This window comes from Polypterus senegalus, chromosome 17 (genome assembly GCF_016835505.1).
Source record: "Polypterus senegalus isolate Bchr_013 chromosome 17, ASM1683550v1, whole genome shotgun sequence".
NCBI lineage: Eukaryota > Metazoa > Chordata > Cladistia > Polypteriformes > Polypteridae > Polypterus > Polypterus senegalus.
In genome coordinates, this window is record NC_053170.1 from 48,901,684 (window position 1) to 48,922,418 (window position 20,735).

The 20,735-nt window shown below is 38.9% G+C and overlaps 1 protein-coding gene across 4 annotated transcripts in view; it reads left to right on the top strand.

Moving 5' to 3' along the window:
• The window catches only part of rcan3 (regulator of calcineurin 3), a 110,886-nt gene that overhangs the window by 83,285 nt on the left and 6,866 nt on the right, over positions 1–20,735 (top strand). For all 4 annotated transcript variants that reach the window (XM_039739704.1, XM_039739706.1, XM_039739705.1 and 1 more), the window contains 2 exons: positions 18,262–18,435; positions 18,832–19,003. In XM_039739704.1, coding sequence (XP_039595638.1) covers positions 18,262–18,435; positions 18,832–19,003 — 346 coding nt within the window. The remainder of the gene's footprint in view (positions 1–18,261; positions 18,436–18,831; positions 19,004–20,735) is intronic.

Consider the following 20,735-nt stretch of genomic DNA (forward strand, 5'->3'; position numbering starts at 1 on the left):
TAAACAATATTAAATTAAAGAGTGATAAAAATGCAGGTAAAACAGACAATAACTAATATAATGTTAACGTTTACCCCCCCGGGTGGAACTGAAGAGTTGCATAGTGTGGGGGAGGAACGATCTCCTTAGTCTGTCCGTTTAGCAGGACGGTGACAACAGTCTGACGCTGAAGCTGCTCCTCTGTCTGGAGATGATCCTGTTCAGTGGATGCAGTGGATTCTCTATGATTGACAGAAGCCTGCTCAGGGCCCGTCGCTCTGCCACGGATGTCAAACTGTCCAGCTCCGTGTTTGCAACGGAGCCTGCCTTCCTCACCAGTTTGTCCAGGTGTGAGGCGTCCTTCTTCTTTATGCTGCCACCACAGCATAGAAGAGAGCGCTCGCCACAACCGTCTGATCTTATTGCAAATGTTGAAGGACGCCAGTCTTCTAAGGAAGTATAGTCGGCTCTGTCCTCTCTTGCACAGAGCATCAGTATTGGCAGTCCAGTCCAATTTGTCATCCAGCTGCACTCCCAGATATTTAAAGGTCTGCACCCTCTGCACACAGTCACCTCTGATGATCACAGGGTCCATGAGGGGCCTGGGCCTCCCAAAATCCACCACCAGCTCCTTGGTTTTGCTGGTGTTCAGTTGTAAGCAGTTTTAGTCGCACCATTTAACAAAGTCCTTGATTATGGTCCTATACTCCTCCTACTGCCCGCTCCTGATGCAGCCCACGATAGCAGTGTCATCAGCGAACTTTTGCGCGTGGCAGGACTCCGAGTTGTATTGGAAGTCTGATGTATATAGGCTGAACAGGACCGGAGAAAGTACAGTCCCCTGCGGCGCTCCTGTGCTGCTGACCACAATGTCAGACCTGCAGTTCCTGAGACGCACATATTGAGGTCTGTCTGTAAGATAGTCCATGATCCATGCCACCAGGTGTGAGTCTACTCCCATCTCTGTCAGCTTGTCCCTAAGGAGCAGAGGTTGGATGGTGTTGAAGGCGCTAGAAAAGTCTAGAAACATAATTCTTACTGCACCACTGCCTCTGTCCAAGTGGGAGAGGGATCAGTGTATTATGTAGATGATGGCATCCTCTGCTTCCACATTCTCCTGGTATGCAAACTGCAGCTGGTCGAGGGCATGGCGGACCTGTGGCCTCAGGTGGTGAAGCAGCAGTCGCTCCATGGTCTTCATCACATGTGACGTCAGGGCGAAAGGCCTGAAGTCATTCAGCTCACCAGGACGTGATACCTTTGGGACTGGGGTGATAAAGGGGAACAATAGTAATAATAATAACTGATGTGCTTCTGAATTCTTGGTTTTGAAAGAAGGTGTTGTGCCATAATAGGATCGATCGAAAGGTTTCTATTTCTGTATCTAGTAGCTCAGTGGGTCCACATCAGGGCAAAGAGAATGAAAATGATGATGATTTTCAAATTAAATCAGTATCTTTTAAAGTTTACAACATATAAATGTAAATGTGTGATTTGCTTACACTTATTTACATGACAGCTTGAAATCTGTCATACATTTATATGCTGATCACCGGAAGATTTATCAAAAATATATTATGTTGATACAACAGGAGATCCATAAAGTGTTCCTTCTGGCAAAGTTCTATGTAAATAAAAGAGACGCATACTGCAGATTTAATGTTTTTCATTTTCTTAAAACAAAAAGAAATGTGTGGTAAACGACTACTTTTGATATATACATTGTGGAGATGGGATGTCACAGTAGTTCGGCTCTGCTGCCTCCTAGATCCAGAAGCTGGGATTTGAACCTCATGCCCTCTTGTGGTCTGAGTGGAGTTTGCAGAGTCTCTCTGTACTTTTGTGTATTTTTGTAAGGGTAGTCCTGTCCTCCTCTCAATTAGTCAAAGATGTAAATGGTGGATATTTTAAACTGATGGGCATGAGTGAGTGTGATTATGTGCCTAACCAGGCTCTGCAGCGGACTCGTGTCACATGCACAGTGCTACAAGGATATGCTGCAGCTCCCCACAGCCATGAATTTAATTGAGTGACATTTGCAAATATTGTTTGCGGAAAAAAGTCAATTTTTTTTTTTAGGTAAATGAAGCAGAATAAATGCTGTTTAGCTCTGCCACTTTTATAGAAATAAAATATGTCTTATTATCCGTACTGTTAATTTTATGTGACTTTTTTGTTCATGTTAATCATAGGTGCCAATAATTTTTTTAAATCCACACAAACGTTAAATTAATTTTGTGGCTCCTAATTTCTAGATATGTTTCGTACTATTAAGTACCTGATTGCCTAGCCATTTCTGTATGTGGTTTGTATATTGTAGGCAGAGTGGAATAGTGCCCAGGGCATTGGCCTTTCAACCAGAGAGTCCCCAGCTCTGGCAGACTGTGTAACCCTAAGGGCTTGTTTATACTTCACGCTCAGAATACGTATGCGCACGCATCATGGCTGCCACGCGTTCCCAGCGTTCATTTGACACGTCCTCTGAGCAGGTCCTCAGAAATTAACACGATGTGTGCACGAGTTGCAGTACCAGCAAAAGTCGGGCGAGTGTGCTAAAAGCTGGAATGTGACGCAAGAGTCTCTGTTTACTATCTACATGTGACAGAAAGGCTCTCTGCAGATCCTACGGGATCGATGTGTGCGCTTCAATGTTTGATGAATGGTTTGATGTGGTGAAGCAAAATGCCGACATACAAATGTATTCGTGGTGCTTTTATATTCAAGCGTTGCATATTCCCGATCGTAATGACACGATTCATTTTAAAAGTCTCGCATACCATCTGTTGTGCAGTCTTTTTTTTAGGGCTTCCTCCTGACCTGACAGCAGCAGCAAACAGCAATAGATCGCCACACAGAACACATTAAATGTATGGTATTCCAACTCTCTGCACATTTAGAATCCTTAGATTTATACTTGATGTCACTTTCATGATGAAACGCATTAAAGTATGTGTGTTACATTTTACAGTAAATTGTTAATTTCATTTAAATAATGAATACTGTTAATAATTACACTCACGGGGTGACACAGTAGCAGAGCGGTAGCACTGCTGTCTTGCAGGGAGTCACATCGCTGGTGTTCTCTGCCATGTTTTCCTGCTGGGTTTCCTCGGTGTGCTCCGGTTTCCTTCCAAAGATAAGCAGATTTGGTGACACTAAAATGACGCTAGTGTAGGTGAGTGCTTGTATTCACCTTGCGATGAGCTGATGCCTCATCCAGGGATTGTTTCAGCCTCGTGCCCAATGCTAGCTGGAATGGACACCTCCCTGGACTGATGGATCTAATCATTAAACATCCTTTTCACAGATACTGCGGTAAGGTGTCATCGAAATTTAATGGGTGTTCCAGGCAATTCACAACACAGCAAAGCTGAACCTGTTCTCACCGTGATAATATCTCGCACTGCCACCTGCTGGATTCCTCCAGATTTACGTGCGCAAGTATAAACAGTACAACGCTTGCGTAGCAGAAGTGTCCCCTGGAGAATGCGTTGTGTGAAGTATAAATCTGGTCTAAGAAGTTATTTGACCTGCCTGTGAACCAGTTCTACAAAATATATGTAAGCTGTTGTAGTGGAATATGATCTTATTAAAAACACAGTAATAATAATAATAAGGAGAAGAATGTTATGACTTCAACAGTCTATATGATATAAAACTATTTCAGTATGGCTGTTTTATTTTACAGTTCCTAAATCTATGATGTCCGGTTAACTGTAGTGTTGGTTGGCATCTTCTTTAACCCGGGTCATTAATTGTCATGAAACCGAGGACAGACTTGTGCAATGAGGACAATCATCTTTTAATTGCTGTTCTATTTATGTCATGTTTCTGACAGAGTGAATAGTTTTAATAAGAATTATTTTATCCCTAAATATCTACACCTGTTTTTTTTATTAGTCATGAAGTAACTGATGGCAATATCTAAATTAAAAGGACAACTGTAGCCATTAAAAACTTTAGATTAGACAAATTAGAATTAGTCTCCATAATCGGTGCCAGTAGGCAAAAAGCATTTTTTATCTAAATTGGATCTGAGATTTTTGTGAATTCCTATCTGGGATGCCTTGCTAAAATAATTTTTTGGAGCCCTAAGAGGACTAAAAGAATTGGTGTTTAGTTGTATGAAGCGCGCAGTATGATGTGACTTGGGTAGATGAGGCAGGTGTTTTGCACGTCTGTAACTTCATCCTCTTCTCAGGAAGGCCTACATGGACATATAAATAAGTAAAGAGCCACTATCAAGTTGTAAAATGTCATCAGCTATTTAAGTGAGCTGAATGGTGTACAGCGCATGAATTCTTTTGGAAAAAAAAAAAATCCATCCATTCATTCATTTTGTGAATTGACCTTTTCCAGTAATAGGCTGCTCAAAGCTGGAATCCATTCTGATGCATGTCAGGAGCCAGTTTTAAGTTGGGTACTAGATGTGCTGGTTGAGTTTAAAGTCACCCGTACGTAACAGACAGATCTTTGGAATGTGGGATGGAATCTAGAATTTTCATAGAGGAGCCATGTGCATATTTAATGTGTGTGCTACACACAGGTATTGAATGAGCTTGGAGTTAAACCTGGGCCCTTTGATCTGTGAGGGACACTGGCGCCTCATTTGAGAAACCAATAATGACACACTCTTGTGGGCTCAAAATGGGCCATTTTACCAAGTATAGCCATGGTAAAAGACAAAATTACACTTAGGGGAATTGGACTGATTTTTGTTGGCTTCCTTGAAGTTTGAACACATTTAACTTTAAAAATCCATCCAATATTTTGTAGCTTTTGGTTTGACACTGTATTAAAGCATCTCAATAAACCATATATTTATTTTATATAGTGTCTTTTACCGTAAATACAAAGCTTATTATAACTTAGGTCAGGGGTCCTCAATCACGGTCCTGGAGAGCCGCAGTGGCTGCAGGTTTTTGCTTCAACCCAGTTGCTTAATAAAAAGCACTTATTGCTAAAGTAACACTTCTGCTTCACTTTAGTGATTTTGAGCCCTTATTGCTCAATTTTGTCTTAAACAGCTATTTTAATTACTCCTTATTATCAATAACATGCAAATGATAAGAGAGAGCAGCATTTCTCCATTTAGCTTATTTACATTTATACCTGTGTGTATTTAGCTGCACTATTGGGTTTAATTAAATACTTGGAAGAAAAATGAAGAGAAAAAAGTGAAGGACTGAGAATTACTCGTCCATTTTAGCCTTCAAATCATTTGCATGATAGAAAGGGAAAGAAAATCTAGGATATGAGAATGACCTGACATAGCAGAGTTAATTTAATTTCATAGCTTGTTAGTGCTTTATTGGCAAGAATTGCTTTCTAATTAAGCAACCAGGTCAGAACAAAAACCTGCAGCCACTGCGGCTCTCCAGGACTGGGATTGAGGACCCTGACTTAGGTGAATAAAACATAGAAACACTATTTTTCCGGTAGGCAACAGAGTATAGTGAATATGTTTCATTTGAGTAAAACTTTTTAATGTATTACTTGACTGTGTTGACTGAATGCTACATGGCACCATACAAGTGAAGCAAAACTAGGTTGTTTTCATAGACTTGCTGTCTTGGTGTTGAACCTTTTTCCTCTTTTCCATAATTTATTTATTGCCAGTGGAACCAAACTCTGTGCAACAGATGAACCTTCCTGTTGATGAGTTTAAGATGTTAAGATGAATTCTGCAAGTGAAGGTGTTTAAACATTAAGCAACGTTAACAATATGCAGCAATGAACACTGTGTAACTAGCAAGCAATCTGGATTTGATATTATAAGGTTTGATTGTGCATAACTACTCCATTAAAGGGTTTTCAGTATTCTGTGGTAAAAACGGAAAATGAATAGATTAGATTGGTATAATGCAAGATAGCATAATTGCCATTTTACTTTTATGATAAAAGAGATAAACAGCACCTGAGGACTGTTTATGGCAGGCTGGCTGGAAATGGGCATTTATTTAAAGATGCAAGTAATTAATTTCCTACCATTCACTTTGTGGAAACGGGCATCTCTCTCATTTTCTCTTTAAGACACACACATGCACACACCAACTGTCTCTGGCTCTGTTTATTTTTACACAATGCCATTCTATGTGGCATTGTCTAAGTGATTTCAGTAGAAACCATTGAAAATGGCACAGACTGCCTTCCCCCTGTCGAAGAACTGTCAGTTCAATTTTAGAGATACCAATGTCCTGACACAGATACTGTAGCTTTCATGCTTTACATCAATGGACAGCAACTGATAATGTTTTTCTCATAGCAAAATGAATATTCATCTGTTTTGACGCAGTGTAAAACTTGTAGTTTCAGCTTATAATGTTAACATCTATATCTTGACTTGACGAGCAGGCGTGGTGTACTAGTTATTACACTGTATGTGTGTTCCAGCAACAAGCTGCAATGGAAAGGGGGCTTCATATCTCTTCATCTTTAAATGTTGTGCATTACCTGACATTATCAACAGGTTGAAAGCTCATATGAATCTGGGATCAATAAAAACAGACTCTTTGACACAGATGTATTACTGTCAAATGCACTTCTCCCCACTGTATTGGATCCTTCCACATCATTTGCACAACCATGTGACAAATACTGATTAGCCGTTTCACTATTTTGTTGACCATAACTTATCTTACTTTTAAAAAGAACTTTATCAACCTTATGGACACTGTGTAGGGCTTCATTCTCAATTTCGTTAATTACATTAATCAATGGCAGATCAACACAAAAGGCATATAAAAAATAGCAGCTTCAAGACTAAAGAGTTATTTAGAAAAGAACAGCATCTACAAAGCAGCTTACCATTAGATTTTGTAAAACAACATTGAGAAGAAGACCTTACAACAACAGCTACAGATAATGAGCTAGAAATCCATTTTTTAAAGAATACATTCTTCATCAATCTTCGTTGGACATGGAATAACAGAATTAAAAATGGTATACTGTACCTTATAATTCTTTATAAACAACACATGTAAAAAGGCCTTCCAGGTTCCTCCCTCCCTTGACCACTTGTTTTGGCTTCACCTTTTATTGAAAATCTGCCAAAGATTAGTGCCAAAGACGACTGGAATATCAACAGACATTATTTTATAATCCTTGATAAAGTATCCATTTTTAGTGATCATCCTAATGTAACTGCCAATAATAATAGCTTGAAATCCAATTTTAATTAATAAAAATTCCCAGTGCCAACTCTACATTAAAAATGGTTATGTGAAATTAGAAAAAATACAATTTATTGAAGACGGATAAAGTTTACTGCCCTTCTAAATCTGGTATCCTTTTTTACAGCTAGAGGTTAATCTTTATTCATCATACAGAGTGCATTTGAGACATGCCTTTTGTACTTTTTTTGTGATTTACTAAAAGAATTCTCTCTCTCTCTCAATTTTATATATATATATATACAGTATATATATATATATATATATATATATATATATATATATATATATATATATATATATATATATATATATATATATATATATAGTCTTCAACTAAACATCAGCAAAACCAAGGAACTGGTTATTGACTTTCACTGTGCCAGAACCTCTCTGTCTGGTGGTCACTACTTAGGGAGTGGATATAGAGGTAGTGACCCCCTAGTACATGGGTGGGCAAAGTCAGTCCTGGAGGGCCGCAGTGGTTGCAGGTTTTTGTTCCAACCCAGTTACTTAATTAAAAAACAATTCTTGCCAATTATTTAATTTCAGGGCTCTTTAGTGCTTTAACTCTGCTATGTCAGGTCATTCTCATATCCTAGATTTTTTTCCATTCTAAGGATATCATCCAAATGATTTGAAGTCTAAAACAGATGAGTTATTCTCATTGCTTCACTTTTTTCTTTTCACTTTCCTTCCAAGTATTTAATTAAACCCAATAGTGCACAAGAAATACACACAGGTGTAAATGGTAACAAGCTAAATGGAGAAATGCTAGTTTCTTTTGTCATTTGCATCTTATTGCTAATTAGGAGCAATTAAAAACCAAGACCACAGCTGTTTAAGACTAAAATAAGCCATAAGGGTTTGAAATCTTAACAAGCAAGACCAATGCTTCTGATTAAGCAACTGGGTTGGAGCAAAAACCTGCAGCCACTGCGGCCTTCCAGGACTGAATCTACCCACCCCTGCCCTAGTAAGTAAGTACTTGAGGGTCCATATCAATGACAGCCTGCACTGGTCTCATAACACAGAGGAACTACATAAGAAAGGGCAGAGCAGACTGTTTTATTCTTAAGAGGCTACACTCTTTTAATGTGGTTAATGATATCCTTCACATGTTCTATAACTCTGTGATTGCCCGTGTGATTTTCTGCGCTGTGTTGTGCTGGGCCGGTAACATCACTTCAAGAGAAGCTCACCGAATCAACAAGCTAATTAAAAAAAGCAGGATTAGTTATGGGACACACTCTGGAATTCCTGGAAGTAATAGTGAAGGAGAGAATTAAAACAAAACTGATAGGCATTATGAACAATGCTGCACACCCTCTCTCTGACACACTAACACTGAGGACTTTCATCCAACAAATTATCCACCAAAAGTGTGTCAATAAACGCAAATAGGGCTCCTTTATACCAACAGCAATATGCCTGCATAATGCCTCACTGGGACTGTACCTATAAAGTCAGAAGTGTTTCTTTCTTTTTAACTTTCTTCCTTTTCCATTCTTCTGGACCTTTGTGTGTCTGTATACCTATTTTTATTTATCTGTGTATTGATTTAATGAGCCTCTTCTAAAAAACACATTTCTCCCCATGTTATTTATCGAGCTTAATAAAAAGCATGTACTTTAAAAAGTTCTTAAATAATTGCACCAATGGATGTTGGAGAGAGACACTGCATTGCATTGCAACAGAAATACTAACACACTGTTGATCCATCTGTTAGAACATTTTGTGCAAGGCAGTCAAATAAATGCCAGAAAATGGCTGTACTTCCTAAAGGTTATTTTAACAATATTCTGGCCAGCCCAACAACAAAGGATTTAATTCTAGTAAGTCGTGATGAGCAAAACAGCCAAGTTTCATTTAGCATACAGCTTTGCAAAATTGATGCTAATATTTGAATAGAATTTTAAAATCTGGAAAAGCAAAACTCATTAAAAAGAGAGTCGTTACGGGGTTTTTAAAGGTTTAGAGGGAATACCAAGAATACTGCTCCCCAAAGCCCTGTTCACACTTATTCATCCAGCTTTTTAATGCAGGTAACCTGCAGCACCCATGGAAAATCAATTATATATTAAAAGCTCTCACAGTGGAGAAGCACAGTGTGCTTATTAAACTGTGACCAGCTGCACATTTTCTACACAAAGACACATCAGAATGTATCATCATGTAGCTTTACTGTCTTTTTTTCAAAGGAAAATGCACTACACTGGAATCCAAGCCCTTCTGTTTCCCAGCAGCTGTCCTTTCTTGTCTCTTGACTCGCTCCCACACATGAAGCTGAGGTTATCCTCACTCCAAGTATAATGGATGAATGTACAAGGCATTGCTGTCTCCTTGATGCAATCATAACTGGTAAACAGGGTGTCATACTACCAGAAGAACCACAACACTGTTGTGCTGTTTCAGTCTTCAAAAGTTACAACTTTGGCATTCCAAAAAAAGATTATTTTACCTAATGGAAATATATCTTTGTCAAAGTTGTTAAAAAAAAAAATCAGCATGCAAAGCAGTATAACGTAACATGTTGTCCCTTTTCCAGTGACACAGTAGCGGTGTAATGCTTGGCAGATGGCTGCTCAACTTGACATTTGGCCATTTCCTGATTAGTCTTGGAAGTTCTCTTGGTGTCACGTTGTTCTGAATAGAATCCAAAGCCCATTAATTATTTACATTTGTTGTTTTCTTTTCAACTTCCACAGAATATTTTGTTTCTTCAAGTGCAGTACTTAATCTCTTAATTGAATATGCTTTGGAATGAAGTGGTGGTCACCCCAGTTAAATTACATAATCATCCTTAAAATATTTAAGCTTTTAGCCCCTTGGGTTAGCCTAGAAATTCTCCCTAATAGAAATTCCTTAATCAAAAGCTTTTGTGGCCAAGTCTGGCTTTGTCTTCTCTAACTGAAGAGTTCTGTAAGAAGTAATACCAAAAAAGTGGGGGTGCTTGAGAAAATGAATCTGCCAATGACTCCTAGAATTTTTGGGATCCTAACTTACTCTTCCTATGTGGTTTAATTTAACAAGAAGTGCCGCAATGGACTTTGACAGGCCCTGACTCTTGACAGTACCCCAGCCTTGACTCTCTAAGAAGACAAGAAAAACATCCAAAAAAACCCTTGTAGGGAAAAAAAATGGAAGAAACCTTGGGAAAGGCAGTTCAAAGAGAGACCCCTTTCCAGGTAGGTTGGGCGTGCAGTGGGTGTCAAAAAGAAGGGGGTCAATACAATACAGTACAATACACAGAACAGAACAAATCCTCAGTACAGTATAAAAATAAAAAATTTTAGAAATACAGAGTAGAATTTAACAGTACATGATATCACATAATATGATTTGGATTTGTTTAGTGTCCTGGAGACCTCATCCATCAAGCTACCTCCCCGATTTGGCCATTCCACAGCTGAAATAGCGCTAATCCGATGAAAAGACCCCTCTTTCCAATGATTCCTGTGATCCTCCATCAGGGATGACTTTACCTTAGGCAGGCAAACAACTTGGCAGGTGGGCTGTGGCACCAAGTGCCACATTTGAGTACCATGAAGAGAAACAGAATAGGTGAGGGTTAGTATCAAATTATAACTATCATGTTACTTATGTTTTAGTGCTAATGACTAACAGCAGAGAAGCAGTCTTTACAGTTAATCAGCAGCTCTAGTCAGGATATGCTAAACTGAACTAGTGAGTCTTCAGCTGGGATTTAAAAGCTGAGACCGAAGGGGCATCTCTTATTGTAGCAGGCAGACCATTCCACAGTTTAGGGGCCCTGTAACTAAAAGCTCGACCTCCCACTGTTATTTTATTAATCCTTGGAATCATAAGCAGACCGGCATCTTGAGATCTTAATGTGCTCTGGTTTGTAAGTCATGATAAGTTCAGACAAGTAAGCGGACCTTGGCCATTTAATGCTTTATATGTTAAAAGGAGGATTTTGAAATCTGCCCTAAACTTAACTGGGAGGCCGGTGTAAAGATTTAAGAACTGGAGTGATGTGTTTGTATTTTCTTGTTCTTGTAATAATTCTTGCAGCATCATTTTAGTTTGAACATCCAGTGAACACCGCATTGCAGTAGTCAATCCTACTAGAAATAAATGCGTGAATTCATTTCTCAGAATCCTGTTTATTTAGAAAGTGCCTTAATTTCCCAACATTTTTAAGATGGAAGAAACATGATTTGGACACTTTGTAATATGCTTTAAATGACATGCTAGAGTCAAAGATAACTCCTAGATTTCGGGCTGATTCAGTGAAATTTATGGGATTCCAACTGAGTTAAATGATGACAAAATATTGTTGTGATCAGCGTCATTCCCTCCAACAATTAACATCTCTGTTTTATCTGTATTTAAAGACAAGTAGTTCTCATCCATCCACTCCTTTAATTCACTAACACAACTAATTAAAGACAACATCGGAGAAACTTCATTTGATTTAAATGAAAGGTATAACTGGGTGTCATCTGCATATGAGTGAAAATTAACATTATATTTCCTAATGATAGCATGTAAATTGAGAACAGTAAAGGTACCAGTACTGAGCCCTGTGGGACACCATATTCGAACTTCTGTGTATAATGATGGAGTACTGTCAGCACATTTCTGTACATACTGGAATCGATTTGATAAATAAGAACTAAACCAAGTGAGCACAGTGCCTGTAAGCCCAACATCATTTTCTAGCCTGTGCAGTAAAATAGAATGGTCAATGGTGTCAAATGCTGCACTTAAGTCTAACAACATAATTACAGTGGAGTTTCCTTCATCAGAGGATATCAGAATGTCATTTACAACCCGTGTTAGTGCCTTTCTGTACTATGACTAGTGCGGAAACCAGACTGGAATTTCTCAAATAAATTGTAATGCGTAAGGTGTGACTGAAGCTGATTGGCGACTACTTTTCTAGTATTTTAGAGAGAAAGGGTAAATTTGAAATAGGCCTATAATTATTTAGTATGTGTGGGTCTAGGTCTGACTTTTTAAGTAATGGTTTAATGACTGACACTTTTAGTGCATCAGGTACTGTGCCATGCAATAATGAACTATTGATAATGGTTAGAATAGGCTGCAAGAACATCCATTGCACTTTTTACTAGTTTTGTTGGCACTGGATCTAGGGAACAAGTAGTGGGCTTCATTTTAGAAATTAAAGTTAAGACTTCCTGCTCAGTTACAGGATTAAAATTATTAAAGTGCTGAATGCAATGTGAGACAGGGTCTGCTAAGCTAGTATTTGGTTTGTACTGTGATGCTGAGATCTGGGATCTTATATTTTAATTTTCTCATTGAAGAAGTTCATAAAGTCTGTACTGCTAATATCTGTTGGTATTTTGCACTGTAGATCTGAAATTCCATTTGTTAATTTAGCCACTGTTCTAAACAGTACCGAGGATTTTTATTATTGCTATCTATTATTGTAGAATAGTATTCTGAGCGAGCTTTAAAGAGAGCTTTTTTAAATTTTTTAACACTCTCAGTCCATGCAATTTGAAAGACATGTAGCTTTGTTGTTCTCCATCTGCACTCCAGTTTTCAACACTCTAATTTAAGAGCTCGAGTGTTTTCATTAAACCAGGGAGAGTTTCTATGTGCTTTGATCACTTTTGTTTTAAGGGGAGCCACTGTGTCCAGAGCATCTCTCAAGGTCACATTATAATGTGATGTTAGCTGATCTAAATTGTTTTCCATGTTTACATTTGATGTTAACTGATCTAAATGGTTTTCCACAATTACACTCAACTTACTCAAAGTATCTATAAATTTTGAAACAGAGTTACAATCTAGATGTTGCACTATCTTTGTTTTAATCTGTGAGTGCGTTGACAAGAGCAGGACTAAATCAAATGTAATTAAGTAGTGATCGGAAATAATTTAATGGAGTAATATTTTAATTTTGAATTTCAACTTTTTAAGTTATAATTAAATCTAATGTGTGGTTATGATTATGAGTTGGACCTTTGACATTGTGACAAAATCCTACTGAATTTAACAAATAAGTAAAACATCTGCGGTGGGTTGGCGCCCTGCCCGGGTTTGTTTCCTGCCTTGCACCCTGTGTTGGCTGGGATTGGCTCCAGCAGACCCCCGTGACCCTATGTTTGGATTTAACAGGTTGGAAAATGGATGGATGGAAGTAAAACATTTGCTAAATGTGTCAGTTTCCACATCAATGTGTACATTAAAATTCCCCATCAGTACTACGTGATGATAATTTATAGCCAAATTAGATAAAAGGTTGCTAAATTCAGTCATGAACAATGAATATGGCCCTGGAGGTCTGTAGACTAGCACTATAATTGTGTTGGAATCTGTTTTAATATTTAAATTGAATGCTTCAAAGGATGTAAAGTCGCCTACATTTTTAGACATGATTTGCATTGTTGTAGTCCTTTGTTTAGCAAGAATGAAAACAGGATTGTTACTGTTATCCTAAAAAATATCCTCTGCTTGGTTGCGTACTGCTACTACCTTAGAGTTACAGCTCTTTTTCACTCAACACTCTTCCTTGAATACCAGTTGACTTTCAAGTGGTTTCCCTTTGTAACATTACACTGTGGCGATAAACATTAATCATATTATATGAGAAATGTTATTGTATTCAACTGGGCTTTTATGACACTAATAAACACAAAAGCCCTATAATGCAAACAGGAATAAAATTCTCCAAATAATATAGACACACAAAAAACCCAAAGATAACATATTCTTTTCTCAAGTCTTTACTTGTTAGTGTCTGCTTTGGTGAAAATTATAGGTGAAAATGATAGAAAAAATTAATCTTCTGTCAAACTCCAGCTTCTGTCCAGCTACATGATGTGCATTTTTGTGTTCACTTTACTTTCTATTTTCTGAACTTTTCACACCCAAATATAAAGAAACATCCCCATAGGAGGATGATGATGATGTTGCCAAAGCTACATGGCACAGTAGGGGATAATATTCTCAGGATAATATGTGGTATTATTCTTAATAATTCATTTTCCAAACCCACTTATTCCAATACCGGCTGCCACAGCCTAACTTAGCAGCCAGTGCCAGTCCACTGCAGGCATATTTACTCATTGAGAAACAATTTAGAGTCACCTGTCAGCCTATTGTGCTTGTTTTTGGGATGTACGAGGAAATCAGAGTCTCCAGAGAAAACACAAAAGTCGATAAGGAAAACCACACAAACTGCACTGGAAATTTAACCCAGGGCACTAGAGATTTGTGGCAGCAGCACTAACCAGTGCACCATAGGGCATTTACTTGTGGTAAAAGTAGTACTAAATAAGCAAAAAAAAAAAAAAAAATTTTATTTTGTTTCAGTCTTTCACACGCCTTCTATAATATTTCAGGTGAGTGTTTTTTTTAACAGTAGCTTTCTCTTTATCACTCATACAAGATGGTGAGATTTACAGTATTATGCACCCAGAACATTATTGCTTTGTGGATACTGCCGCCTAACTTTGCCATGGAAGAGCTCCTATAAGCATATTGATTCCCTTCCTGATAAGTTCCTTCTAATATGGATGCTCAGTTTTGCATTTGTATTACACTACTGCACTTTCCAGAACTGTCAATGTCTTGGCAATGCACTTTTACACATCCCCTTAAAGCTGGTTGTCAGTAAAGTGAAATAAAATAATAAAAGGGAGAGATGACTACATGCATTGTACTCTGCCCACAAGAAATGGTCACAGCTTAGTTGTGAGGAATAATAATAATAATAATAATTCTTTGCATTTATATAGCACTTTTCTCACTACTCAAAGCACTCAGCAATTGCAGATTAAGGGCCTTGCTCAAGGGCCCAACAGAGCAGAGTCCCTTTTGGCATTTATGGGATTCGAACCTTCAACCTTCCGAATGCCAGTGCAGATCCCTAGCCTCAGAGCCACCACTCCGCCTGACAGCCCCAAAGATGCAGGAACAAACCAAAGCCTAAAGCCATGCCAGAATCAGAAACGACAAGATCTAGCCAACCAAAGAGTCAAAGCGTAAGCATTAAATCAAAAAATACAGAAGAGGGACGTTTGCAAGGACTCTTCATTGGAAAACAGCACACGTCATAATAGTTCAGGTAGTTCAGACCATTGCTAAGTATAGGCGCTCGAAGATGACATCATAATGCAACGAACATGGTGATCTGTGACCACAAAGCTTTATAGTCATCATATGTTCATTCTCTTTTATAGGAACAACACACATACCTCCCAACAGATGGATCACCAGCTCTTCAGCATCCCAGGAAAGCACTGCATGCTTCTGCCTAAGTGGCATCTCTCTCTTCTACATATGGGTGCTCCTATCTCTTGTCCTTCCAGGGCACCCAGCACACATACGGAACATAACACTCCCTGGTGACCCTTGTACTATCCACCCTGGCACACAAAGGAAATTATGAAGGCATTCTGTATGACATTTTGAAAAATGTACAAAATGGCGACTGAATGCAGGAGTAAACAGTACATAAAATGGTGGCATAAATGTTATCCATCCATCCATTATCCAACCCACTATATCCTAACTATAGCGTCACGGGGGTCTGCTGGAGCCAATCTCAGCCAACACAGGGCACAAGGCAGGGAACAAATCCCGGGCAGGGCGCCTGCCCACCACAAGTTATATAAATATAAAAATAATAGTTTTAAATTGTAGCAAAACGTGCAAAAAATATGTGCACAACCTTCATTAAATAATCCAAAGGTGTAAGCATCACAACTGGGATAGTGAAAAGTACAAATAAATAAACCAAAACTTGGCTGTCCTTCAGGGCCTACCCTCATTTGTCCTGCAAGATACAGTAGCTCACCCACTTACCCACCATAATGCTACACACAATCACTGCCTTGTCATCCTCCCATCAATTGAGCTTTTGTCACCAACTGTCTCTACTCCAGACTTAAATATACCACCTCATCATTTCTTGGGTTGGTGTTGACCCTGTATCTACTCCAGGAACATAAGGCTAGAACTCCCTCGGGCAGCTTGCACCGCTGAACTGTTAGTTGCCCTTTAGTTGCCTTTACAAGTCTGGATCTCCCTGGCAGCATCCATGCCACCTGGTCTTTTACAACAACAACATAGTCCCAAATATTCCCTTCTGGGACCATGTGGCCTGTATTACTCGGATTCCCTGCCTCGCTTCATTCTCTTTTATAGGAACAACACATATACCTGCCTACAGATGGGTCACCAGCTCTTCAGCATCCTGGGAAAGCACTATGTGCTTCTGCCTAGGTGGCATCTCTCTCTTCTACATATGGGTGCTCCTATCTCTTGTCCTTCCAGGGCACCCAGCACACATACAGAACATAACACTCCCTGGTGACCCTTGTACTACCCACACTGGCACACAATAAAGGAAATTATGAAGGCATTCTGTATGACGTTGCCCAGTTCTGTGTTATTTGTAAGTGGTGTTTTTGTCCCAGAAACACAATTCTCTTACAGTGGACTTCGTTCATCTAATTCTGTGTCTTGTGAAGACCACGGTTTGCACGATCATCTGTTTAGATGGTCACTGGAGAGTGGTTCAATACTTTGTATCTGTATGCAACAGCATTCTCAAGTATGTCGATCGAATTTCAGCCCAAAGGAGAGCATAACCTGTACTGGTGTCACTGGGCACAAGGCATAAATGAATCAGACACCAGCACAATGCAGATTATGTTATAACACCCTAAAATATGAAAACGCAGATGTGGTTGAAAATTTTATAATAAATTTAAAAAGAATTGTGGGTAAAAAATGTTTATGGTGAGTAATAATATTCATTTCTGTTAGAAGACAAGCACAGCAATCTGAAAATTGTGCCACATCCTGGGCATGGCAGACACAAACTGCATTGAAATCTCTTGCTTCATTCAGTTAGGCATATACAGTCTAAAACTACCATGATTCAGATGCCACTGGAGTGCAAATCTGCCAGACCGGTCTAACAAATACATTTATAATCATTCACTCGTTAAGAGATGTGTGGTTCATATTGGCAGTAGGGGTGTTTTTGTCATGAAAATTCGGGTGGACGTAACAAAAGCCTGTTAAGAGAGATGCTGTCAGAAGGCTCAGAGCCATCTGGATGTTTGAGAAAGAGTGAATGAGAGCGGGATGTGGCAGACAGAGAGATGATCAAACACTTAAAGAGCAGCACTCTTGAGACCTGCTTAAATCCGCTGGTCTATGTACATGGCCGCCAGTAAATAAGGAGATCCTGGCTCGGATTGACTGACAGAGTTGGGGAAAGTGAGTACAGATGTTATTACCTCTGAGGCCAAGTGAGCATTGTGAGACGGAGATGGCGGTAGGAATGTGTATGTGTGTGAGGATGCGATAAAGAAAAGATCACTGGTGCTGCAATAAAGGGGCAGTGCAAAACTGAAGGGGTTGTAATGGCCATGGAGGGCAGCAAAGGATGCAGTAAGCTTTATGTGTGGATGAAGCTTTAGTATTCAGAATTTATTAGGCCACCAGCAACTGTGATGATAAAATGTTAGCCAGAAAATGCCATAAAAATGACACAAAATGAAGATCTGTATACTGTATTACTTTGTCATACTGTACAACCACCCAATGACAGATAGTATTACAAGATATCTCAACATCAGCATCAAATATTAGGAAAGCAGGAACGTAAACAAATACTCATAATATAATATCATTACATAAAAAATAATAATATATACAGGTAATGCCATATTCCTTATTGAGGCAAGTTTACTACTTACTTAACTTCTTGCACTTTGGAAGAAGGGCTCCGCCTGCCATTAATGTAGGTATGCCAGTGGTAATTAGTAGTTCATTGTTCTAAAAAATTCTAAAAACCTTTGGATGAAAGAATAGTCTATAAACAAACGCATTTGTCTCTTTTGCCTTTCTAGCTTCTATTTTTTATTACAAGGTGCAGCTGATTACATAATCAATGGAATATTTCCTGAAAGATTTTTGGATCAAGTCCTGCTCTTTCCAAATCAACTTTAGATTGTAGAAAAAATTTAAGCTGTAGTTTTTACATCTGGTCTGAATTTTTTTTTCTTAACTTGTTCAGATGCATCATTCACTCTTTTCAAAAGTGAAGGTTAAGTAGCTTGATACTCATTTCTGAATTTTGTGTTATTCCCTCTAGGAACGATTTGAGGCTCTCTTCCGAATCTATGACGAACATGTCACATTCCAGCTCTTCAAAAGCTTTAGAAGGGTGCGAATCAACTTCAGCACACCAGAAACCGCAGCCAGAGCCAGAATAGAGCTTCATGAATCAGAGTTTAATGGAAAAAAACTCAAACTTTACTTTGCACAGGTAAAACTAGCACCTGTCGCATGCTTTTTCACATCTGTTATCAAGAAGGCTAATATGTGTTTGATTAAGAACCTTATGGCAGTGTGACATCTGCTGTCAATGGCCTACAAAGTCACACTGGTTCACTTGTGTGCATTCTGGACCCGTTTCCTCTCTTGCTTTGGAATGCTTTATAGCCTGGTGCTTGATATTAACTACTTTTTTGTGCCTACAGAACACCACTTTCTAGGTCAGTAATGTTTTAATTAAATCCTGACTCACAATTCTTCTGTATTTAATCATTTTTTTTCCTGCATATGACTGTGTGCTCTATTGCATATCAGTCAGGTGTTTAGTGGTGAAGGCTTTTGTGCTGACTTTTCCCCTGATCTCCTTGTGTTTATTTTCATAAATCAGGTGCAGAACACCAGTGAAGACATGGACAAATCTTACTTGGCACCTCCTCAGCCTGTCAAACAGTTCCTCATCTCGCCACCCGCCTCCCCACCAGTGGGCTGGAGTCAGATTGAGGATGCAACACCGGTCATCAATTATGATTTGCTGTGTGCTGTTGCCAAGCTGGGGCCAGGTATGTATTTAAAGTAAATAAATTCACTGAGATAGCCAGCATTAAATGCGGTAATCCAGCTCCTTATTTTCACATATTCTGATCAACGTTTAGAACTATGCTGCTGTTTAATAGAAAGCATGCTTTTAAAGGAATTTTCCTCATTGCTTGTATTATATAATGAAGTAAATGAACAGATAGCTGTTACTAATTTTAGTCTCATTGTTAATTGTAATGTCTCCCATGGCTCAACTTTGAAAATCTCTGAATTTGTTTGTTTATGCTGGTAGTTAGTATGTCCCATGCCTTAAAAAGACAGTAATTTCCAAACTTTAACACTCAAGTCTCTTGTGGCATTTACACGGGTTGCGCCCTTTTTCTTTTCAGCTATTGCTAAGAGCACTCAAGTTCTCCTCTGGTGTAACAATGCCCTCTACTGTTCAGAAAGAGAATTGTGCTAAAAATGTACAAACCATTACTAGGAGTCTAGAAGAGGAGATAATCGAATACAGTGGGATGCAAAAGTTTGGGCAACCTTGTTAATAGTTATTATTTTCCTGTATAAATCGTTGGTTGTTACGATAAAAAATGTCAGTTAAATATATCATATAGGAGACACACACAGTGATATTTGAGAAGTTAAATGAAGTTTATTGGATTTACAGAAAGTGTGCAATAATTGTTCAAACAAAATCAGGCAGGTGCATAAATTTGGGCACCACAAAAAAGAAATGAAATCAATATTTAGTAGATCCGCCTTTTGCAGAAATTACAGCTTCTAAACACTTCCTGTAGGTTCCAATGAGAGTCTGGATTGTGGTTGAAGGTATTTTGGACCATTCCTCTTTACAAAACATCTCTAGTTCATTCAGGTTTGATGGCTTCCGAGCATGGACAGCTCTCTTTAACTCACACCACAGATTTTCAGTTATATTCAGGTCTGGGGACTGAGATGGCCATTCCAGAACGCTGTACTTGTTCCTCTGCATGAATGCCTTAGTGGATTTTGAGCAGTGTTTCGGATCATTGTCTTGTTGAAAGATCCAGCCCCGGCGCAGCTTCAGCTTTGTCACTGATTCCTGGACATTGGTCTCCAGAATCTGCTGGTACTGAGTGGAATCCATGCGTCCCTCAACTTTGACAAGATTCCCAGTCCCTGCACTGGCCACACAGCCCCACAGCATGATGGAACCACCACCATATTTTACTGTAGGTAGCAGGTGTTTTTCTTGGAATGCTGTGTTCTTTTTCCTCCATGCATAACGCCCCTTGTTATGCCCAAATAACTCAATTTTAGTTCCATCAGTCCACAGCACCTTATTCCAAAATGAGGCTGGCTTGTCCAAATGTGCTTGAGCATACCTCAAGCGGCTCTGTTTGTGCTGTGGGCGGAGAAAAGGCTTCCTCTGCATCACTCTCGCATACAGCATCTCCTTGTGTAAAGTGCGCCGAATGGTTAAACGATGCACAGTGACTCCATCTGCTGCAAGATGATGTTGTAGGTTTTTGGTGCTGGTCTGATTTTGTTTGAACAATTATTGCACACTTTCTGTAAATCCAATAAACTTCATTTCACTTCTCAAATATCACTGTGTGTGTCTCCTATATGATATATTTAACTGACATTTTTATCGTAACAACCAACGATTTATACAGGAAAATAATGACTATTAGCAAGGTTGCCCAAACTTTTGCAACCCACTGTAGGTGTGATGCACTATAGTACCAGGTACTGAATGAGGACAGACTGGAT